The 25,959-nt window shown below is 39.8% G+C and overlaps 1 protein-coding gene across 2 annotated transcripts in view; it reads right to left on the bottom strand.

Annotated features, from left to right (window-relative positions):
* Positions 1-25,959, bottom strand: part of TRAK1 (trafficking kinesin protein 1) — a 129,426-nt gene that overhangs the window by 58,813 nt on the left and 44,654 nt on the right. The window contains exon 1 of one of the 2 annotated variants that reach the window (XM_067560846.1): positions 6,802-6,947. The exons of the other annotated variant lie outside the window; for it this stretch is intronic. Coding sequence (XP_067416947.1) covers positions 6,802-6,913 — 112 coding nt within the window. The 5' untranslated portion in view covers positions 6,914-6,947. Of the gene's footprint in view, positions 1-6,801; positions 6,948-25,959 lie in introns of those variants that run through there. 2 annotated transcript variants of the gene reach the window in all.

Raw genomic sequence — 25,959 nt, 5'->3', positions numbered from 1 at the left:
GATGATTTGGGAAAACCTCTCATTTTGACAGTTACATCCAAATGATCTTCTCATCCAGGTCCATAATACAGTGAAACGTCCCAAATCAGATCAGCAGATGAACAGAGCAAGTTCTGCCAGATATTTCAGATGTCTAGTTTTCCAGCCCCACTGACTCCCACCCAGCCACTTATTTTGCTACTTTTGCCTCGCTTCTAGAATAATTTCCCCATCTCTCCTCCCTTCTTCTCTGTACAAGATTGTACTTTTTCACACTAAAAGATCAGCATCCTTCCCTCTCTCTTCCTCTTGATCTCATCCCCACACCTGATACTACCCTCCCTTGATCCACGTGCTTTCTCCCTCTCGCTCCTCCGCATCTTTTACTTTCTTCTGGACCCTTCCCATCACTACATGCCGTAGGCTCCCCTCATCCACAAAAACAATTGGGTTCTCTTGATGCCACCTGCCTCTGTAGCTACTGCTCCCATCTCCCTTCACCACTAAACTTATTGAATGCATTATTTACAACCGTTGTCTCATCTTCTCCTCCAGCTCCATTCTGGACCTCCTCCACTATACTGAAACTGCTCTTCCATATTTCTCATCACTTTTTCTCTGGCCTATATTATTGTATTCCATCAGCATCCTTCTCAACCTATGTCTTGTTTGATACTGACAATCAGACATTTCTCTCTGAAATCTTGTCCACCCTTGGTTCCTGAGTCCATTTATCCAGGTTTATTCTCCTGCCTTTGTGATCACTCTTCCTCCCATGTCCCACAAACCATGGGAGTCTTAAGGTCTTGACCGTTTCCTATTCTTCAATTACATTTTCTCTCTGGACCATCTCAGCTGCTCCTGGACGATGACACTCAAATTACCTGTCCACTCTTGACCTGTCTCCATCCATCCTCTCTCGTCTCTCAAGTCTGCCTCTCTGATATCTCATCCTAGATGCCCTCCTCAATTCTTTGCATTCTCAGTTACTGTTAATACCACCACAAATGTTGCCTATCACTCAGACCAGCCAACTTGGATTCATCACCACCTGACTTTCTCTTATCCCACACATCCAGGCTGTGTCACTTCTTCCTCCATAACATTTGAGATCTATTTTCTTCCTTACACCCAAACAGCCAAACCTCTTGTCCAAGGCCTCATCATGTGACCTAGTCAGCTTTCCTACAGCCCCACCATCCACTTCAGGTACAGACAAAATGCAGCTGCTAAGATCCTCTTTCTTGCCTACCACTCTGGCCACAACACTTCCATATAAATCCTTTCCACTTGCTAAATCATTTCACTTCATCAAGTGCAGGCTTCTTCTCCTCATCGTCAAGGCCCTTCACAACTCTACCCCCATTTCCTACTTATCCACTCTAGATCGGTGGTTCTCAACTGGGGCTCCATGGCCTCTGGTGTCAGGGGGTCCATGAGCTGCAGTACCCCAAGCCCATAGGCCCAGCTGGAGGGAGGAATGGGGAGGCATTGCTCTCCCAAACTGGAGTGCCATGACCAGAGCAGAGCAGTCCTGGGGCAGCTCCACACCTCCACTTCCTCCTCTCTCCCGCCCCCTCTACTCCCTCCCCCACAAGGCCAGGAGCCAGGCATTGCAGGGCAGCTGCTGCTCTGGCTGATGTCATGAAGCGGTCAGCCACAGCACTTCGCTGTCTCCTCCTGTTGCTGCTGCCCAGGGCTGAGGCTGCTCCTCACCTTCCAGCCCCCTTTGGCTGCTCGTGCAGTTGGTAAGAGCCGCCTGGGTGGGGAGACCCAGTTCTGGGGCTGGCAGAGCCCTTGGGGAGCAGCAACCACAGGGGACCCCCCCCTCACGGCACACAGCCCCTAGCTATCCCCTCTCTGCACACTGAGCTACCCTCTCTCCTTGCACTCAGCCCCTAGCTATCCCCTGCCTGCACCTGAACTACCCCGCTGCCACCACACATCCTCTAGCTCCCCCGCCTCCCCAGACCCTGAGCAGTTTTCAAACTCTTTGAGTTGAGTCCCCCCTGTGAGTTATAATTTTTGGTTGCACCCTCTCCCCCTCCATCCTTCCCTTGCCAGCCTGGGTGGAAGAATGGGGAAGTTGATCGTAATAAATACAAAAAGCTGAAAGCTGCTCTTGTGCCAATTTTTAAAGAGGATAAACAGGATGTCCCAGGTAATTACAGGCTTATCATCCTGACATTGAATCCAGGCAAGATAATGGAAAGGCTGATAAGGGACTTGATTAATAATGAACTGAGGAGGGTAATGTAATTAATCCAATCAATATGGGTTTATGGAAAATAGATAGTTTGACAGGATGATTTTTTTTTGATGAGATTACAAGTTTGGATGATAAAGGTAATAGTGTTCATGTAATAATACTTATACTTCTGTAAGGCATTTGACTTGGTGCCACATGACATTTTGATTAAAAAACTAGAATGAAATACATTTATATGGCACACACTAAATGGATTAAAAACTGGCCAACTAATTGGTCTCAAAACGTAACTGTAATCAGGGAATTGTCATTGAGGCAGTCTGTTTCCAATGGGGTCCACAGGGATTGGTTCTTAGCTCTACACTATTTAACATTTTTATCAATGGCCAGGAAGAAAACAAAATCACTGATGAAATTTGCAGATGACACAAAAATTGGGGGAGTGGTAAATAATGAAGAGGACAGAAATGAGCAATCGCTTGGTAAACTGAGTGCAAGGATCGCTTGGTAAACTGAGTGCGAGCAAACAATATGTATTTTAATATGACTAAATGTAAATGTATACTTCTAGGCACAAGGAATGTGGGCCATACTTACAGGATGGGGGACTCTATCCTGGGAAGCAGTGACTCTGAAAAAGATTTGGGGACTGTGGTGAATAATCATTTGAACATGAGCTCCCAGTATGATGCTGTGGCCAAAAGAATTAATGCCATCCTGGGAAGCATAAAACAGGGGAATCACGAGTATGAGTAAAGAGATTATTTTACCTCTGTATTTGGCACTGATGTGATTGCTGCTGGAATACGGTGTCCTGTTCTGGGGCCCACAATTCAAGAAGGACATTGATAAATTGGAGGAGGTTCAGATAAGAGCCATGAGAATGATTAAAAGATTTAAAAACATGCCTTCTAGTGATAGACTCAAAGACCTCAATCTATTTTGTTTAACAGAGAGAGGGCTAAAGGGTGACTTGATCACAGTCTAAGTACCTATAAGGGGAACAAATATTTGATAATGGGTTCTTCAATCTAGCAGAGAAAGGTATAACATGATCCAATGGCTGCAAGATGAAGCTAGACAAATTCAGACTGGAAATAAGGCATACATTTTAAAAGTGAGGGTAATTAAACACTGGAACAATTTACCTAGGATTGTGGTGCATTCTCCATCACTGACCATTTTTAAATTGGGATTGGATGATTTTCTAAAAGATCTGCTCTAGAAATTAGTTTGGGAAAGTTCTATGGACTGCAAAGTTCTATGGCCTGTCCCTTTTGGCCTTGTAATTTATGAATCTTCTCACAGAACTCCAGACCTTCTTATACACTGACCCATAGGCATGGATTGCTTTCTCTGAAGTGACCCACAACCTGCTAACCTTCAAGTTTTTTCTTAAAACCTACCTCTGCTTCAATACCTATAAGAAATCAACCAATAACAATGTCTTGAGTGGTAGATGGGATTAGTTGGCATTTATTTCACCTATGTATATCTTTGAAAAGTTTTAAAATTGCAAATGTATATAAATTTGATTGTATTCTTCCCACACCTATGTCAATTCTCTTTTCAGAGTGCCAGCTCCTTGGTGCAGTAACTGCAGCCACTAGTGATTTTCTGTGCCTGAATATTTGAGGATCCAACCTGAGACACCTTAATAGTGTCTGGGTTTTCAATATATGAGTGTTCACTTTTTGAAAGTCAGGTCCCTTTACAAGGGACCCTCAACCCGGGGCCCAGAAAATCACAGCACCCAAAACCACTTTTAAAAATCTTGGCTTGAGTCATGATATTGATTTATTCAGCATTTAGCACATACTACAGACCATGATCCTGACTGAGGCCTCTGGATGCAACTATTATATAAATAAAATATTCTGCAGTAATAATAATCGGCTTTAACCGGCACTCCTAAACAGGTAACAATCTTTATCTACAGCTAAATGACATTGAAAAGGTTTTGACATTTTCTCCTACCTTTGAAAATAAGCAACATCAAAAGACATTATATTTTTAGTCTGATCCAGTCTGCCAGACCATTGAATAGCATAAGGAAGGGGCTCAGAGATCAGCAAAGAGAGGGACTGGTTTTAGAAGCTAGTTTTCTATCCATAAAAGCTGGAATAGTCACCAAATACGCAGTGTTCATAACACAAAATTCCACTGTCATCAGCCCACAGAAAAGTACCACAATATTTTCAACCCATTCCCACTTCCTGAACAATGAACATATGTTGTCCCACAAATAACACAATACACACAAATAACACAATACACACAAAATGCTGCTGATTATCACTGTACTATATCCACACCTAGTTGAAGGTGTTTAGCGTGTATGTAACTAATTGCTCCAAATACATAAATAAAACATATCCAACATATAAAACCAACACCAAGTTTTTGGTCCTTAAGTATACCAGAAACTGGTATGGGGACAATTCATCACAATGTCTAAAAGTTGCTGTAAAAACCATATCACTCACTATACCAAAATTACCTAATCAGTCAAACAGAAGCATTTTGCTTGTCATTCTCAATCAGATAGGCAATGCATCTCCAAAGACCTTTTGCTCAGACACCTCTCTCTATCACTCAGTTTCCTTAGTATGATGAAGAAAATTTGGAGCACACAGCAAAAACACTATGAACGGTTCCCATAGACGTATATGCCGTTATCTGTCAGGGTCCCTTTTTTGCCAGCTTAGTAGCAAGACATAATTGGATGTTTCTCCTAGGTGTAGAATTTTGTGCTTGTGTCCTCATCTGCCACTTTCAGCTCCTCACCCAGTCACAACATTCTTACAGCAGGATTGTTGGTTCTGCACCCTGGAGAGGCAATAACCAATTACTGCATCTATGTCTACAGACTTGCCTACAAACTTTATGTTTGATAATCTATGTGAAGCCTTCACATTGTGACCTGTATGGATGGAACACGGGCATCCCCAAAGCATTTCAATCTCACTGGACCAATGACTGAGAGGCAGGCTCTATTAGAACCATTCAAATCAATAGGAATTGTTCCCATCTAGGCATCCTAGGGCTGCATTTGGTCCACTGTCCATACAAAAGACAAACTCAGAAAGATGAGAACAATGTATGTTTGTTTCAATGAATGACAAAGGCAAGTGAGGTAATATCTTTTATTGAACCAACTTCTGTTGGTGAGGAAGACAAGTTTTTTGAGCTTCCACAGAGCTCTTCTTTGGGTCTGGAAAATGGGTGTTTATCATGAGGAAGCTGTAGGAGTCAGATATAACAGTACATCTAATGAACAACCTAAGTACTTATGTGTTCTTTTAAAACTTCCTTTTTTACCCATGTTTTCTTACACAAATAACAAGTCTAAGAAGTCCACAAGTCTAAGAAATATTGTAGACTTTTCTTGCAATCTCATAACATTTATTTAAATGGCGAATAAGGAGAGGCGGTACTGAATCGTATGAGGCATGTACTTCATTTAAAAATAAATATCACATGAAACACAAATTGAAATCCCATGCGACAGGAGCACTGACATATTTGCCCTTAAAAGATTTCAAGAGAAACATTTTTTTGAACAAACCAGAGAGTTTGACAAGATGGTCTTGCTTTATCCCCCACTGTTGTGGCCATCATGGTTATTGTTCTGGCCAGGAGAGACTTCCTTCATACTCAGTCTTCTCTACTCTTTAGTCTCCATTGTTCTCCCCTGAAGTCTCTAGACAGCAGCGTGATAAAATAGTGTTCTTTGAAGTGCCAGCGTATATCTATAAAGCTGCTGTTTCAGATGGAATTTTGTGGCTTGTAAGATGATACACTGAGCAAAATACATCATTGGTGTCAAGTACATGAGGCAGTGTTAAAATGCTTAGTTGGCTAGAGGGATCACTTGAGTGACAAAAACTCTCCCTGTCTACCTCCTGTCTCCCACAACCCTCAGAGGTAAAAGTATGCTGTCTCCACAGCAGCCAGAAGACCAGAACTGAAAATCCAATGACTAACACAATCATCAGCACTCCCTCTCCAAACTACCAGCATGCTTTCTTTATTGTCTTGCATTGCAACATATGTTCCAACACAAACATTTTTAAATGTTAAAAATCATACAATCTTGAGAGATGAACACACTAAATTTTTGATTACATACTTAGAATTCCATAATTAAGTCTGAAGTTTGTTCTTGCTCTAAAACTGACCCACTGCAAGTAACCATAAAACACAAACACACACACACGAGCCATAGGCAGGGGGAAAAAAGCAAAAAAATTTAACCTACAAGTAGTTTATCTTAGCATGCCTTTGTATTTGAAAAATTATGTGAAAAGAGAAGAATTTCCAAAGTCAGTTTTTTATTGTTAAAGCTAATGACTATTTGAGCTAGACAAGCTCCATTTGTTGACTATATTTCCTTTTTTTAAAAAAAAACCCACAAAATTGAAACTCATCTTATTCAGATTTACAGTGCAGTTTCTCTTCAGCCTTCATTCACAGGAACCAACCAACCAAACGCAATTGGTTTCTAGATGTGATTTTAATTCTTGAAAAAAATCTCTACATTCACTTTAAATTAACTCCTTCATATCCTATTTTATAAGCATAAAAAGTTTTAGACTGAATATAAAAAGTACCTTCTTCCAATATATCAAGGTTTTCATTGTTAAATCTCTGTGTGTTCCCACATTGATTTTCACAGTCATATTCAAAGCTTTCCTCTTCGTTTACTGATTCATTTACTGACATTGCTAAAATTATCCCAAAGCAGAAACTGTTTTGTGCCTTAGTGCCCCAGGAGATGGTAAGCCATCTCCTTTGAGGCTATATTTGTGTAATGACCCAAGTAAAGTCCCCATGGAACAGGTACCATCTTCATCAGCTAACATACTTCAACTAGAACTACTAGCTGATTATTTGTGTATATGGTCATTTGCACATCACTTTTGAAAAAATACAGAAGGGGGAACCATCTGTCTAATAATTACTATACCTATTATATTGTTCATCATAACAGACTTGAAAGTTGCTATATTTATTTAATAGATCTATTTGCATATTTCACATAAACAAGAGTTAGTGTGATGAAATTTCTCTTTTAAAATCAGTTCATTTAACAAATTTCTATCCCCATATTCAAAGTGAATGGTAGCTTCCTAAAAGTACCATAGCAACAAGGAAATACAAACTGATATTTACATTGCTACACCTGTTTGAGGGTGGGGACTTTACTAAGTTAAGTCACCTTTGTGAATTATTGCCTAATGCCACTAGTAACAGGTTTCACAGGGCTGTTTAATGTAGATCTTGGACATTGTTGCTACTGTATATTATATCAGATGTTTGTTTTTCCATAAATCTAAGCCGCTTGCAATAACACAGCTCCAATGGTGGACTTCCCGATTCCAAACTGATTAGTAACCAACTGGTAGTAGTCTGGAGTTGCCAGCTTCCACATGGCAATCACCACACGCTTCTCCACCGAGAGAACAGCTTCTCATTCTGGTGATCTTGCGCTGCAGGGCAGGGGCGAGCTCTGCACAGAGTTCCATGAAGATGGCTTTGCGCATTCAAAAGTTCTGCAGCCACTGCTCATCATCCCAGACCTGCATAACAATGTGATTGCACCACACAGTGCTTGTTTCAAGTGGCCATGCACTGTGCGAGATGCTCCGTGAATGCAAACAGTAATCCGGCGTTGTTTGTTTGCATGGCACACAGCAGGTCAGGCACCTTGGATTCCTGTTCCGACTGGGAGCTCATGATATAATGCATGAAAAGCTGCAATGTGTTCAGAACACTGACAACAGCAGTGCAGGATAGAACTTTTCAGATAGAGATGGCGAGCACTCAGGAAACTGGGATCACTGAAAAATGCTGCAAAACACAGTCAGAAACCCATGGAATGATGGAACGGAAATCACTGCATCATGGGATGTTAAGCACGCACGCATGACACACTGCGATCCTCTCCGCCTTCCCACAATTCCTAGCAGCAGAAGATGGCGAGTTGCACAGCACAATAGCTGCCCACAGTGCATTGCTCTCACTGTCGATGCTAGAGCACCAACTGTGGAGGCACTTCTGTGACACGAGTGCTATGTGGACACAAGAGTTGTAATTACAGCACTTCTTGATCATCGCTGTAACTTGCGTCAACAACTCTTTCTAGTATAGACAAGGCCTTGGTAATGCTTTGCTTTGGTAATGCTCTTTACTGTGGGGGTTTTCAGTTACAAAGCAAACACTTTACCACCTTATAACTTGGAATACAACTGTTATAAATGAGATTGATGCAAGCAGCAACTCACAAGCATTTCATAAAGTCCAAACACTAAACACATTCTTATAAACCGTAACATCTACTTTAACAGTGCTATTACACAGGTGAGCCAGAGTGGTTTCGAGCTATGCATTTATCAGTGTTCAGTGAAACCCAGGCATGAGCTGGCACCTGGTCTCTCAGCGTCACAAAGCACATAGTCTGTATACAGATTAACTTTCTTCTCTAATCTTTCACAAATGGCATTTATGCTTTCTTAATGGTCTCCCTTGTTGTTCAATAACAGGAAGATATTTTCTGCCATCAGTATGGGATATCACTCACGCTCTCCTCTCCAGTCAGGGAAGTGGCTCTTTAGCCTAAATAAATGGAGAAGTTATTATACTGCGGTAGCAAAGCAATTTGTGCAATGAGGTGGTGCAGACTTATAGCATATGACAGTATCAGCAACTTTATTCTTCACCAGGGTGTAACAGAGAGCAATCCAGGGAGTAAGAAGGGCAGATGGAATCACAAATTAATGATCATCTGTCCAGATCCCTTTATGGAAAGCACAGAGAAGATGGATTTTACAAGGGATGTATTTGAAGGGTGTAACATCAATGAGGGCGAGGAATTGCTTGGGACAGTTAAAAGACATTTAATATAAATGAGATGAAAATGAGCTAAGAACATTTAGGTTCCATATTAGGAAAAACTTTACATAAGAATATAAGAGTGGCCATACTGGGCCAGGCCAATGGTCCATCTATCCTGGGTTTCCCTACCAGCCATTAAGGGAGTGGCACCATGGGACACTGGAAGGGAAGATTGCCTCTTACTGCTAGGGAGAAAGGACTTTGCTATCCTGTAAAGGGGGAACACTGAGTGATCCGGCCAAAAGGCAGAGTAATGAAGAGGATGCTGCGGTTCCGGCTAACACAGGGGCTGCAGACCAGAGGGAGAGACAGAGCAATGGCATGCAAACCACAGACAGGATATCTACAAGAGCTAATCCCCAGACCAGGAGAAGGTGCCAGCTCAGCAGTGAATGGAGCATCCTATGACACTTCCCTATTTACTTTCTCCCTACCACTCATGATTTTATATCTATTACATCTCCCGTTAGTCATCTCTTTTCTAAACTGAATGGTCCTAGTCTTTTTAAATCTCTCCTCACATGGAAGCTGTTCCATACCCTAATCATTTTTGTTGCCCTTCTCTATACCTTTTCCAATTCTAATACATCTTTTTTTAGCTGGATCAACCAGAACTAAACACATTATTCATGGTGTGGGCATACCATGGATTTATATAGAGGCATTATGATATTTTCTGTCTTATCTATCCCTTTCCTAATGTTTACTAACATTGTTAGCTTTTTGGACTGCCGCTGCATATTGAGTGGATGTTTTCAGAGAACTATCCATGACAACCCCAAGATCTCTTTCTTGAATGGTAACAGTTAATTTAGACCCCATCCATTTGGTATATATAGTTGGGATTATTTTTTCCAGTGTGCATTGCTTTGCATTTATCAACATTGAATTTCATCTGCCATTTTATTCTCCAGTCACCCAGTTTTGTGAGATCCCATTGTAACTCTTAAGTCAGCTTTGGATTTAACTATTTTGAGTAATTTTCTATTATCTGCAAATTTTACCACCTCATTGTTCAGCCCCTTTTTCCAGATTATTTATGAACATGTTGAACAGCACAGGTCCGAGTACAAATCCTTAGGGGACCTTGCTATTTATCTTTCTCCGCTGTGAAAACTGACTATTTATTCCTACCCTATGTTTTCTAATTTTTTAATCAGTTACTGATCTATGAGATGACCTTTCTTCTTATCCCATGACTGCCTACTTTGCTTAAGTGCCTTGGATGAGGGACTTTGTCAAAGGTTTTCTGAAAGTCCAAATACATTATATCAACTGGATCACCCTTATCCACATGTTTGTTGACATCCACAAAGAATTCTAATAGATTGGTGATGCATGCTTTCCCTTTACAAAAGAATTGTTGCTTCTTCCACAACATATGGTGTTTATGTATGTGTCTGATAATTCTGTTCTTTACTATAGCTTCAACCAATTGGCTTGGTACTGAAGTTAGGCATACCAGCCTGTAATTGCCAGGATTGCCTCTGGAGCCTTTTTTAAAAATCAGCATTACATTAGCTACCCTCCAGTCAGAGGCTGATGTAACAATAGGTTACATACCACAGTTAGTAGTTCTGGAATTTCATATTTGCATTCCTTCAGAACTCTTGGGTGAATACCAGCTGATCCTGGAGGCTTAGTACTCTAATTTATCAATCTATTGCAAACCTGCCTCTAGTGACCCCTCACAATTGGATTCAAATGTCACCCAAAGAGAATATATATTTAATTTCCTAACTATTAACTCTTAATCATGCCTCTTTGTGTAATTTCCTGGAAATTGAAGAATATTGTTTTTTCATTACTTTTTAAAATTTATTTTTCTGTACACAGGTACATATAACTCCTAAACATAAGCAGGATCTGAGCATTCAGGTTATATTATTCTATAAATATTTCTCAATCCTACATTGCTTGAGCACTAATGTCTCGTGGATTTTAATAGGAATTTTGACAGGCAACAAATTGAAAACTGGTATCTTCAATGGTACTTGTCTCTGGGTATTATAGATAATTGATAAAAAAAATAACCAAATAGCTCTTTGTGCTTTAGTTTCACCAACATTTTGATGCTAGAAAGAATGGAAAAATTTATCAAGATCTCTTTAATAAAAAAACTATGTTTTTTTTAAAGTTGCTTGCTGCGTCTCCACTAACTACACCTATAGACCTATTCCTTTTATTAAAAAGGATACCATAATTTATTAACAGAAGTAGTAATAACAGCCTTAACATCAATGCACTAGGAAAATAACCCTGAGGGAAAAACTTTGACCCTGAGTCTTTATATTATACACTTACAGAGCATTTCAATGTGAGCAGCTGAATATTAGCGCCATTAAAAGTTTTTAAAAATAAGGAAAAAAAATCTTTCCAGAAACCATATTGCTTCTCCCATGCAGCCACATGAATACAACTGGATGAGAAAAATATAGCCATTTGCTTTGCACAGAACAGCATTTTTTCTTTCAAAAATTTTATAATTATTAACAATTAGTTTATTACCACTTTCAGCCTGATCCTCTAAGGGGCTAGACACCCTCAACGCCCACTAACTTCATCTACTAGTTGAGAAAACTTGGCACCACAAAATGGTCTAGGCCCAAAACAATTTGACGATTATTACTTAAGAACAATCAACTACTTTTGTTTAATTAATGGTGTAATCCTTTCAAAGGTACTGTCACGCTGGCTGGATAAGGGGGGTCCTTGAGGTTATTCAGGAGCTCTGATTACTCCCTTCTACACCAGTCTCGTTGGGGGTGTCACACTGGTTAGATGTGGGGGCGGAGGGGGGGGTGGCGCATTTAGTATATGGTTTAACATCAGTATGTCAAAATCATAATTCATGTGAGATATGTCATGTCAGGTACTGTTAGAAAGCTTAAATTGTGTTAGGTAAGATAATACTTATGTTCATGTGTGATATATGTAATGGAAGTTATGGATATATTTAATATACCTGTATTTCAAATTGTGCTGCCTGAGACACACCCTAGACAGGATAGTGGCAGGACAATAGCCTGCTTAATGGCCCATTAAGACACTCACAGAGGCCAGGAGCCCAGGGGAGAAACCAGAGATATGCCTGATAAGCCACCAGAACTTGCCCATGTGACTCTAGACTCCATTTTAGTTCATGTAAAATCTCACAAGCAGCCTGGCGAGGGCCAGGGGGTATATAAGGTGGAGCCCTGGGAATCCATTTTGTCTTTCAGTCAGAATTCAGCTTCAGCTACCAACTTACCTCTGGATTAGCTCATCTACAACTGAACTGAAGCTGTGAAACAAAGGACGGAGACCCATCCAATTACTGGATTCATACCAGAGGAACTATACAAGCCTGCAACTCCATAATTCTTCTAGAAACCTGATGTATATGGACTTTCCAATCATTTGTATGTATCTGATTACTGTAAGCCTTTAACATTTCTCTTATGGTTCCTCTCTCTCTTTTATTAATAAACCTTTAGTATTAGTTACTAAAGGGATTGGCTGACAGAGTGATATTTTGGGTAAAATCCAAACTTATATTGATCTGGTACCATGGCTGACCCCTTTGGGGTCAGAGAGAACTTTTTTGGTAAAGAGCATAGAGTTTAAATAACTGGTCTCTTTACTGGACCTAGTGGCTGATTGGGAGCCGGAGACTGGAATGCAATAAAGCGGGCTGTGTGTATTTGTATTTTGGGCTTCTTGATAACCAGTGTGGGGATTCAGAAGCACTGTTTGTGGCTAGTTGTGAAGTCTGACTTCAGTGTCCCCCACCAGTGCTGGGAGAATCTGCTCTCCTTTTACAGCCTATCCTAACCTTGGCATTTTCCGGTGGCTGCCCTAGGCACGGAAGGGTCACAGGTACTTCTATACAAATTGCATAATTAGGTAGGGAAGGAGTCAATTTTATTATGAATTTTGACAGAGAATATTAAGGTGCATTTCCCAGGTCTTTTTCACCTTAGAATTTTGCAATTGGGAAATTAAAAAAGTTCATTAATTCAAATATATGTGACTACAGAACATTCAAAACAGGGTTAGCAATAAAAACATATGATAATTATTTTATAATGGTGAGCTAATATCTTGCCAAGCAGAACAGTAAGAAATAGAATGTACTGATTATAATTGCAACACACTCTATTACAGGTTTCAATCTTTCTTTTTCCCCTCCAAAGTTTATTAAAAAGTTTACATGATTAAAGATGGAAGAATATCACAAGTTTTTGGGTGGAGGAAGGACTCTCCTATTGCCATTTACCAAGCCTGGATTCTGCAAAACTTACTGTCCTACCTAACAGTATTGGGACAGCAAGTGTTAAAAAAATCATGAATCAGGTTTCCAGAAAATCATGATTGACCCCAAAATACTGAGATGATTTTAAAAATAATACATTTTGGGCTCATTTTATTTACCATCTGGTTTCTGAATTTATGGGGTACACTTCCTTCATGTTTTCAAGCTTAACAACTAATATGAAGGCTAGTTTTTTTGTTTTTTGTTTTTTTTTTGGGTAATGAAAACTGGGATTCTCAAATAATCATTTGCTTCTGGTAGCATCAAATATCATGAGACTCACAATAAAATTAATGAAAGTTGGTAACAGTAATGAAGTGTTTACTGTTGACAGTATCTCCTTTGATTTCAGTGGGACCACTCACAGACAGAGCTGTGCTTGCAAGTGTTTTCAGGATACAGCCTGAAGCCAATCGTTCCAAGCCTACATGTAATACCCTTCTCAGTTAATCTAGTTTGTAGCTGACAAATCATTTACTTTGGCCTTTGTTCACTGAAACTGGTGCAGGTAGGCGTATGTGGGTATACAGCCGGGATCCCATCCTGCAAGCCCTCTGTATCCATAACTCCCACTGATTTCAGTTATCATTTCATGCATAGTAGGCTTACAAGCTGGAAACTCAGTTCTGATTCTTTAGCCGAAGTTTAGGAGATTGCAGGAGCTCTTTTATGAGAGGGGTTGCAATCACATATTTGAAGTAGTGACTGGCACTACCACACCAGAATATATCAAGTTAACAGTGTTAATTTATCACAGACAGATTTTTTTTACCACTAGATAAAGAACATGGTTAAAAATCAGTCAAACCTTTGATACTCTTCCAAATACTCTTGTTAAAGTTTTGGAGGTTGGGAGAACCCAACATCAACCTCCTTGACATTTGTCTCATATTTGTGCTTCCACCACCACACCTGTAACCTTGTTGCAAGCAGGAAAAAACAAACAAACCCAAACACCACACCTGCTCAACTTAGTGTGCATGTCATTGTGAAAACAAAGTTGTGGAGGTGCATAGGCACTGGTTTGTTTACTTTGAGTCACATATTAAGTCTGATAAAGCAAGGGAACCTGAGAGCAAGAATTTTAGTAACTATTAAAACAGCACAATATTGTAGCCTATTTTGATAGTATCATGAAAACAGGACATGATGTTGATGATGCAAATTCGTAAGAGGTAGAGGAATATATTGCACTTTAACACAACCACTTCATTTTCAATGCTGTTCTGCTTCAGTCATTATTAATAGGCATGTGGTAGTTGCACTGTAAAACTTAGAGATGTGTTTATATAGGGAAGATGGGACTGAAAGATGTCCAGGGATAGCATGTACTGCATAGCAAAGGCACATGTGCTTGCTTACTTAAGATGCAGATAGGATCTACAAAAAGTAGGTACTTATCAGACAAGGCTGAAGGAGGAGGTTTCAAATACAACCCAGTGGCCACAACATCAAAGACATTACACACAACAATAGGGCAGCATACAAGTACACAGAGCAGATTTCATGTGATCAGGTTTGCTCAACGCAGCACGCTGAACAAGCTAACAGAAAGAAGCCGTGCTGGAAAGCTTATTAGGAGAGTCACAATAGCACATATTTCTCTTGTAAAGCTATATCTCTGAACAAACAAATGGTGCAACTAAAGAAAAAACAAGCCAGCAGCTACGAACTACGCTTGAAAGGGTATGATCAAAAGTGATGGGAATATCCTTACCTTGACTCACTACTTACGAATAAACTGTAACGTATTCATGACCTGGCAACCTCCTCTTTATCAGCAGCATCTAGATTTGTGTACACGCATACCAAAATAAATTCCAATGATAACTATGCTGTTTTCAGAGCAAAGGATTTCTGCATACACATACTAGCTTTATAACACCAGCTACAGGTGCAATAATTAAGGCTAAGATTTAGTCTGGGGTATTTTTAGTAAAAGACATGGACAGGTCATGGGCAATAAACAAAAACTCACGGTCTGTGACCTGTCCGTGACTTTTACTATAATACACAACTAATCTTAACTGCTCTTGGGACACTACTGCTCTGTGGGGCCTGAGGCACCGATGCTCTAGCGGGCCTCGGGGGCTGACGGCTGGCCCCTGCTCCGAGACCCCTGGGGACCACTCCCCGACGGCCTCTGGGGCTGGCCCCATGACCGCTGCTCGGGCGGTCCCTAGGGTCAGCTGCACCAGCCACTTCTGCAGTGGCCAATGCAGCTAGCCCCGGGGCCAGCTGCTCAGGCGGCCCTGAAGTTAACCACACCTGTGGCTACGGAAGCCACGGAAGTCATAAAGTCATGGAATCCGTGACTTCTGCAACCTCCGTGACAGACTCGCAGCCTTAGCCACAATATCCCCTTGGTTTCAAGCATGCTTCATTTTCTGATTTTCCTTATTTCCTGAATTTCACTCACCCACTCATTGAAGTATTTAAATAAAGATCTAGAGTCAAGCAATGAAGACACTGGGCAGTTTAGACCTCTATACATCTCTCACACCTTTTCAAAAGCCACAGACAGGTTTGGCTGTCTACTACATTGTTGTTATTACTTCTATCATTATTTTCATCAGTATTATCATAGTGCCTAGGAGCCCCAATCGGGGAACCCGTCGTGCCAGTTGCTGTACCCATGCAGAACAGATAGATGGTCTTCTGCCTCAATAATCTAAGTATAAGACAAGAGGTAACAGATGAATACTAACAGATGAGGGAATACAAGGGGGGAAATTTAATGATAAGCAGTAGCCTCAGTACACTAGCAACCTAACCATTGTCAAATTTTTTGTAGGCATCACGGTAAAGGAGTTTTTTGAGGAGGGTTTTGAAGGAGAATAATGAGGTAGTTTTGTGGATGTTTACAGGGTGTTCCTCCCAAGTGTGAAGGGCAGCATGGGAAAGAACATGAAGGTGCATGTTTGAAAATTTAACAAGTGGGTGACAGAGGCAGAATTGATGGGCTGATCAGAGACAGGTGTTGACATCTTGATAGTGAATGACAGGTAATAGACAAGGTTGAGAGAGACCAACAAGGACACTAAAAGAGAAGTAGCTTCTGTTTGATGTGATAGAGAAGGGGAAACCAGTGGATAGATGAAAAGAGGGGTCACAAGGTCAAAGCAACAGGCTCTTAAAACAATGTTTGCAGCAGCATACTGAATGCACAAGAATGGGGCATGATTGCATTTGTCAAAGCCAGATAGTTGGATGTTGCAATAATCTAGACGTGAGATGATGTGAACTTAGATGAGAGTTTTATCTACGTGGATGGACAGGAAAGGTAGTATCTTAGAGCTGTTATACAGTAAGAGTCAGCAAGAATTATACAGAACCTGGATATGAGGTCCTAGAGAGAGATCCAAGTCAAAGATGTTACTCAGACTGTAACCTGGATGTAAAAAAGGATGGTTGTGTTGTCCACAGTAATGAATAAAGGAAGTAGCAGAGAGAGGCTTGATAGGAGTGGGGGAAGGTGAGAGAAAGATTAGGAGCTCTGTTTTAGACATGTTGAACATGAGCTGATGGCTAGACATCCACAAGGAGATATCAGAGGCAGGTGGAAATTTAATCTGGATAGAGGGAGACAAGTCTGGAGTAGAGAGGTAGATCTGAAAGTCATCTGCATAGAGATAGTAGTTGAATTTGTTTACACAAATAAGATTACCCAAATATGAAGTTCACAGAGAGAAGAGAAGGGGACCAAGGACAGAATCTTGTGGAACTGGAGGGAGAATGAAGAGGACCTTAAAATGGTTTAAAAATGAATTTTGAGAAATGTATCCATCTCAATGAACATTCATTGTATTGTTCACAATGAAAAGGAACAGTATAAAGGTTTGGAAAGATTTTACACTTTTCTCATGTACCTATGATTATGCTCTTCCAGGAAAAAGTTATGAAATAAATTGCTAACTAAGTAAAGAGTGGGTACATGAAGGTATCCTTGCCAAACCCCAGCTCTGGGTCACCCACAACATCCTCTTCCTCTGCCCCTGCTCTCTCTGTGTGGAGTATCTCCAGTGGAAATCCCATAGCCAGGTTATCTTGCTCCACCACAATTTTGTCCCTTCCTTTTTCAGTTCTTCCATTTTCATAATTAAATAATTGGATGCTAGATTGTGGGCATGATGTTCTTTTCTCCAACCTTTGACTCACTCCTCCAACCCTCCCCTGTTCTGCCTCCATTTCTCAGTCTGTGCAGGAGCTTACCGATTTCTTCCAACAGAAAATTGGGAAAATAGTGTGACCTTCCCTCTCACCGTGGCTTGCTATTCCTTTCCGTCCTACAACACTGTCCTCCTCCTCCCCTATCATGGACACAGATATTTTCCTCTACTTTTCTCTGCTAACCCCTCTGTTTGCTCTAGTGACCCCATCCCATCGCCTGATCTCCCTCACACCCACTGTCATCCCATCCCTTACACTTCTCCTTCAGCTCTCCTTCTCCTCCGCCGCTTTTCCCATTACAGTACAAGTGTGCTTTAGTCTCTCTCATCTTAAAGTAACCCATCTTTGACACCATTTACTTCTGCAGCTACCATCCTATCTCCCTTCTCCCTTTCCTTTCTAGACTCATTGAATATGCTATTTAATAGCAGCTATCTGGAATTCCTCTCTTCAAATTCCATCCTAGATCCTTTCCACTCTGGCTTCCACCCCTTGCACTCCACTGAAACTATGCTCACCAAAGTTTCAAACGACCTCGTCCTAGCCAAACCTCAGAACCAGTATTGCATCCTCATACTCCTTGACCTGTCAGCTATCTTCAACCCAGTCAACCACACGCCTCTTCTTGAAATCTTGTCCTCCTTCAGCTTTCATGACTCTCTCCTCTCCTGGGTCTCCTCCTACCTCTGTAAATGCTCTTTCATTGGGCCCTTTGGAGGATTCTCTTCATCCCCCCCTCCAAGTTTCTGTGTGGGTCCCACAGGGCTGTGTCCTTGGTCCGCTTCTCTTCTCTCTGTGCACTTCATCTTTGAGTAATCTCATCTGTGTAAACAAATTCAACTACTATCTCTTTGTGGATGAACCACAGATTTCTTTCCTTCTCAAGTGCCCTTTTCCCCCCTTTCATCCACATAACATATTTTGCAATTATTTTAATAAGTCTGCATAATATATCTGTTTATTTGGTTAATGCCAACTTACATGATGATTCCAGTTGCTGCATATTATATAAGCATCTAGTCATTATTCAAAATGAAAGCATTTCTAAAAATAGAGCTCGCAATGTCTTTTGTTTACAATGTTTTCAGTTAACCGAGGTACTGGACTGAAACATGGATGACTGGAGCTTGGGAGATGATGAAGAGAAAGTAATATTATATTGTATAATCCTACTGACTGTTACCAAAAATAGACTCAGCATAACCTGTTATGTAAGAGATTATTTCAAAATCCCAACCATTTACAAATTTTTCAGGATTCTGTGACAAGTTTGAAGGTTTGTTTGGGGGTTCTTTCAACATGTGTTCAAAGGCATTTTACATTGCTTGTACATTTCACAAGCAGAGATTATCAGTATTATGTCCATCAAATTTAACTACTGGTGATATCAGAGAAGTCTAGGGACTCCATTTTCTGAGCTCTTAAATGTAATGAACCAAATGATGAGCTAATTTTTTCTTCTGTCATCAACGTAATGCTGTAGTGTTCAGTCTGCAGAAGAGACGAGTAAGGGGGGATTTGATGGCGGCCTTCAACTACCTGAAGGGGGGTTCTAGGGGGATGGAGCTAAGCTATTCTCAGTGGTGGCAGATGACAGAACAAGGAGCAACGATCTCAAGTTGCAGTGTGGGAGGTCTAGGTTGGATATTAGGAAAATCTTTTTCACTAGGAGGGTGGTGATGCACTGGAATGGGTTACCTAGGGTGGTGGTGGAATCTACATCATTAGAGGTATTTAAGGCCCAGCCTGACAAAGCCCTGTCTGGGATGATTTAGTGGGGGTTGGTCCGACTTTGAGCTGGGGGTTGGACTAGATAACCTCCTAAGGTCCCTTCTAACCCTAATCTTCTATAATTCTTTAGGTCATTGTCCAGCAAAAAAGAACTCATAGTGGTATAGTACACGGAAAACATTCACAAATTTTAAATGAAGATCTAGGACTCCACATCTTTGATAGAGGAAAAGAGGGTGGTCTATTCACTTGTACTAGACAATGGTTATGTAAACCTGTTCCTTGAGAGGTCTATTTATCCACCTTGTAATATAGATATTATTTTTATCTCATCCACAAGATGAGACAAAGTGATTTCTTTAAGAAGTTTTGCTATATTTTTGTAAAATTTCCAATTCCTATTGTACATTGTTTTTAAGCGTACCGTGTCCAAATACATCCAAAAATATTTTCATCCATCTCCCTCTACATTTTTTTTTAAAATGGAAAAAAACTGACTTAATTTCAGGCCCAAATTCATGTATCAATATGGAATCCTGAAGAATCTGCTCCCTTCCACTAGCACAGAAACAGTTAAATCCTGCAAGACCCATTAAGACCTATTAGGTCACTGCTAACTTGAGGAACTAAGACAGGACTGAAAACACTTCCCAGCATACAACTGGATCATGATGGACGATCACTGTCCTTGTTGGAAGGAAGCATGCATGACGTAGGGACAGACTGCATCCTTCATTACCCAAAAAGCAGGCAGAGTTCCTCTACAACAGCAACACTGTCTCCTAAGCCTAGCAGACCCCTGAGAAGACAGGACTATCCCCACAGTGGCCCTGTACGGATTCACTAGTTCTGGTTCCTTGCAGCCTCCCCCCTGGCTTTCCCAGCAGCACGGTGCCAGTGGAACTCGACACTTTCAACAACCACAGCACCGTTCTGTCTGCACATGCAGATCTACTGTTTTTACAAGCAATTCCCAAGATTGCTAAATTAAAGAGTTTAGAGAGAAATTGTCCTCCCCCCTCATTTTTTAAGTTTTACTTTGTTACCCCTTTTAACTGTGTGGGTTTAGACACAGCAAAAGGGGAAAGAAAAGCATGTTATAAAAACCAAAAAATGTCATTTGTACAGGAACAGATACCAGCAAGGTATTTCAGGGACACATGTACCACTTGGAACTTCATAGAATTCATTTTGTTTAAATGACTGGATTTGAAATGACTGTCCCTTTAAATGTTTTCTTCCGCTCACTCCAAACTCTTAAATATAATTGCTCTCCTATAGATTTGTACACGTTTATTGCTACTTCAACCCATGATCTGAAAGATGCACAGGAAATATCCATTAATCTCACAGTTTATTAGATCTTTAATGACAAAAAATAACTTGAAATTGTCAGAGCAGCAGATTCAAGAGTGGTACCACATAATGTCAATTTCTATTTCTATTTTCATACCTCCATAAAATAAGTTAGCAACTCTGTTGTAACACTTCTAACATTTGGCGCCTTCTATACACAGATATATTTTCTTTCAATTAAGGAGAAATGAAAGGTCCACCATGGTCTATCAAATACAAAATCTTCCAGAACTGGACTAAAGCATCTTCCATAAAAGCAGAAGATGGAGAATCTGCCATTTCCCTTGGGAGTTTGTTCCTATGGTAAATCACCCTATTACAGTTTTGTGTCTAGCATCTAATTTGAATTTGTATGGCTTTAGGTCAGCTCCACACTAGAAATTTCTTGTCACTATAGTAATGTCAATTAGGAATGAGATTATGCTACTGAATATTGAAAGATTGGAAGGGTTTTAGTTTAAAGCTTTTTACTATCTCAGAATTTTACATCCTGCTTAAAAAAAATCATTATAAATTAGAATTATCCCTGGCATTTGAAAATGAACCAAGGGACAGGGAACAGTAATTGTGAGGGTAGGAATTGTCCTAAGCAGAAGGGTTACCTTAAACTGGTGATTGGTTACTTTAAAATACTGTACCTAGGACATATTTTTAAATATTTTTAAGGGAACCTAGAGCACATAGATAGATCCCCTTTATTTTAACGTATAAAAAAATGATATATGGCTTCAGAAATATTGGCCAACTTATTTATCAGTTTACCTTATTTTCCATATTAAAACCCAGACCCTGGAAGAAGCACGCATGGATGGAACCCTGAGCTCACATGGAACTGTACTGAAGTCTGGGTCTTTCCCTTGTGGGGCTCTTTGCAGGACTGGGACCTAAGTGATTGTTACCCCACTTTGCCTGTGCCCTAAATATGTCACATACTGCACAACAATTAAGTGTATCACTTGCTTATTAAGAAGCTCTCATACCTCATACTCATTCATGCCACATTTTTGCACACATTGCCACTATGACATGGTTGACATTAAACACAGAAAGAATTATGGAATAAATTTACCATTTTTTGTTCCCCAAAATCAAACAAGGTCTCTCTGTATTTATTGCAGAAATCAACACTCTCTCTTTTTAATGGTAATATGACTGTTCTAATTCTTAAGCTTCCTAAACTCGGTCAACTCACCAGTCTGTTACATCAATCAGTTTAATCAGATGCTGCAGTATTTACTAGGATTATAACTAGAGGACACAAGTTACATAATAAAGTTAAACCAACTAAACACAGGTTCAACTTAACAACCCTTCTCAAATAGGTAAATGAATATGTTGCACACACTAAACACATACAGAGAAATATTCATTTAAAACTTGAAGTTCTCCAAATTCACAAGCTTGTGAGTCTAGGTCTACTTTATACACCACAACATAGAAAAACAAATTAAGCATGTGTGTGTGCTATTGTAATGCCAATCACAACACTTCAAGGAAACAGCTGACATTTTGACATCTAAATACACTGTTCATGTCCTCTATCAGTTTCCCAGATGCTATCGCAAAAAGCACCATAAACTGTTTTGGTGTCCAACACATATTCCTTCCCCGCACTGCCTTTTGTCCTTAGTCTTACACCCTGGTGATCTAGCATTTGCTTTGCTCAAAAAAAAAAAAAAAAAAAAATTCCCATACAGTACAAGATCTTGACAGAGTGCTAGACAGAATGATAATCTGAATCCTGCATTTTGTTTCAGAGTTCCCATGGATGGATGAGGGAGTTTGAATTTCCCAGTAAGCAGGCAATTAAATTTTGGGCTGTCCACCTCCTTCTTCCCCACACACCCTCTACCATGAGATTGATGAGCCCATTCAGCATCGCGATAAAGAAATCCCCACCTAGGCAAATGGCAGAAAACTCACGAGGAGCTTTGAGGAACTTGCTTGACAGAGTTTGCAATTTGGCAGTTCTAGTGGCTAGTTTGCTGCAGCTCTAAGAAACAGAGATTTTATACATAAAATGTTCTGTATATATGTATCTATGAAAATATACACATACACACACAGTACATTGTTATACAAACATACATTCATATTAGAGGTTCTGCCATGTCTCTATAATTCACTAGCATGCTTATATACATATGCACAAACAAAATATAATTCAGTGTAACATTCATGGAAAGGGTATTGCAATTTTTGCTTGGCTCTTAATATTTATATAGTTAGCATTTCCCAATTATTTTTTCTTTGCTGAGGAAGAAATTATCCAGTAATTATATACATCTGCCACTCCCACTGAAAAAAAGAGAAAGCCCTATGGCAGTCTCCTGGAGCATGCTTCCAACGGATGCTGAGACGTTACAAGCCAGACATCTCACTGCACCAGAGCACTGCCTTTTTCTTCAGTTTCTTTTCAAAAGGGTACAAGACCCATGCATCAATCTTACAAACTACAAATACTGCATCAACAAATTATAAAATCAGAATTACCATCCGTGCATTCTTCATAATACCAGTCCAGTTCATAGTAATCCGCTTCAATAAATTTCTGCATAGTCAGTAGCCTTCAGCAATGTAGAAGAGATTTCACTGTGTTGCCGAGGTCAAGTGAAACGCAACCATGCCTCCCTGCCTTTGCAAAACACTGAAGTGCAAATACGCTGACAGAATGATGAAAATGAGCTGCACATTTTCAATGAGAGGCTGGACTCAAAATGAGATGGGGAAAAAAAAAAGAGAAAAGAAAAAAGGAGTAGGAGAGAGATTTCTAAAGCAGATGCCCTGGCATCTGCTCTAATAAAGAAGCTCTGCACAGGAGCCTGGGATGGGAGTTAACAAAATCATCCTATCAAAAGGCTGGTACACTGACGTTAGGGACACACACCACCACTTGGCTGTTTCTAACTCATTCCTTTCCTCCCTGGTCCTCACATTTCAGTCTAACATGTTGCCATGGAAACTGGCTGGCTCTGAAAGAGATGCAGAGATGGAGGAAATATATTCTGCAGTTTCTGGCTTCACAAAGCTAATGGGTGTCTTACAAAACTAGAAAGAAAAAATCCCACACAGAAAAAAAAAGAGCTCTGTTATAATATAAACATCTTTTTGCTATTTTGCAATATCATAACCTTGTGATCTATTATGTATATCCAGGGCATTAATAATGTAAATCAAGTGCATTGCCACCTCCCATCGTGTGTTAAAAGCTTTTTCCTCCCCAAAGGTGGAAAATAAAGCTACATTACTATTTTGTTATGTTATTTTGTGCTGTTATAGTAGTATCTTTTATAACTGCTACTTTTGCAAAAAGAAAAGGTCTAAGGATGAAAGAGCGGAACTAGAAAATCAGACAGTAACACATTCCCCCTTTGGATAAGCTCATCTACTTTTGCCCTCTGCCTTCTCAGGGAACCAGTGACCTATTTTTCAAAGATCTACGCTCCGTGGCAGAAAACAAGGGATTATGGCAAACTACAGCCATTCCGTATAGCTAAAAATGTTTAACTATTTACACATAATTGCTCAGTATTTTTCATTTCCAAAATATCTGGGGTGGAGATGGCTTCACTTTCAGGTACTTCAGTAGGCTGGGATTTAAGCTACTAGAATTAGAAAATACTTTTGTGGAATAGAATTTTAATAAATTCATATTTATATCAATATTCAGGAAGTAAATTAAATCTGCAACTGTGGCTAGGTAAAAGTTATTATAGTGCTCAGACATCCATACTGTTCTTATATTCCACTCATATTCCTTTTTCCCCATCTTTTATGGACTCCAGTGGGTTCTTTACAAAAGACTTCAGAGGTCTGGAATGATATATTTATAATACATCTTTTGTTACATGGCTATACAGTGCCTAGGACAATGGGGCCCTGGTCTGTAAATGGTTTCCCTGGACTTTATTACAAGAGAAATTAACAGAGATATCATTATAGTTACACTAAAATGGATATTTTCCTCTGTCTAGGAATTAATTCCCACAACCACAGTATTTGAGCCTCACAAACATTAATGACTTTATCATGACAACACTTCTGTGAGTGAGGGATGTAATATCTATTCCACAGGTGGGAATTGAGGCACAGAGAGACTTAGTGACTTACCCAAGGTTACAGACAAAATCAGTGGTAATGCTAGGAACTGAGCTCTCTTTTAATGATAAAAAAATCTGAGGTTTTATTGAACTTTTCAACTCTGGAAGACATGTCAGGCTATGGCAAACCATGATCTTCATGGAGCCAGGGACTACACTGTGAGAGATAACAAGTTATTCATAAGAATTGGTCCTTGTAGTTTCCTACATTGTTTGTGCTATTTTTGTTTTAAATCTACTGATCAGAGAGTTGCACGATATGTTCAATGTTTACCTGAGAGCGATAAGTTATGTATATAAACTGCAGGCTAGTAAATTTCAAAGGAATCCAAAATCCCATTAAACAACCCTGTATAATCTTTAATATGGAGCAATAATACAATCATTTATGGAACAGAAGAGTTCAAACTTTGAATTTTGAAACTACCATTTTTCCAAACACAACCGTGTTTTCTAATTCAGTTTATGTGATTTTAGTATATGCAAGAATCTTGATTACAACTGGATTACTATAGAATCCATTCCATCTCACTTAATCACAGTTGTGACAGTTCCTTGTGCACACACTGACCATACGTGCGTGTGCCTAATTGCCCATACAATTAAAAGCAGTTTTAAGGCTGTACTGTTAAAATAACATCAGGGAAAATGCAAACATGAAGGGTTCCTATAGAAACATTAATTCAACTGCTTTGCCCATATGCCATTTGTTTTATTCCTATTTTCCTTGTCCATTGAGTCATTTAATATATATTTGACGATGTCACTAAATAGATTATATAAATTAAAATATACATAATGCATACCATGGCCAGCTTAACATTGCTATAGGAACTTTTGCATTTCCTGACATTTTAATCATAAGGGGAACCATAATATACCATAGGTTTCCTTTTCTTTTTACCACAGCATTTAATTTCCTTTAAAAAAGTAGCTTTGCTTAATACTAGGATTTAAATGGTCACAATTAAGCTCTGAAGTTCACTCTCAATGAGATGAGTAAACGTGGGGTAGGAAGGGAGTTAAAAAAATGCTGCCTTTTTTTTTTATTATTATTCTGCAGACAGCGTTCTGCAAGACTGGGTAAGAGGTCAGAAACATTAGTTTCTGATTAGAGGCGTTTGGACTAGAAAACCTCCTGACGTCTCTTCCAACCCTAGTATTCTATGTTTACATTGGGAAGGATCTAGCTTTTAAACAAGAAAAACAATTAACACTTATTT

The sequence above is a fragment of the Emydura macquarii genome, unplaced genomic scaffold (assembly GCF_026122565.2).
Source record: "Emydura macquarii macquarii isolate MOO-44397 ecotype Brisbane River unplaced genomic scaffold, CSIRO-AGI_Emac_v2 contig_2321, whole genome shotgun sequence".
NCBI lineage: Eukaryota > Metazoa > Chordata > Testudines > Chelidae > Emydura > Emydura macquarii.
This window is presented reverse-complemented; position numbering and strand designations above follow the sequence as displayed.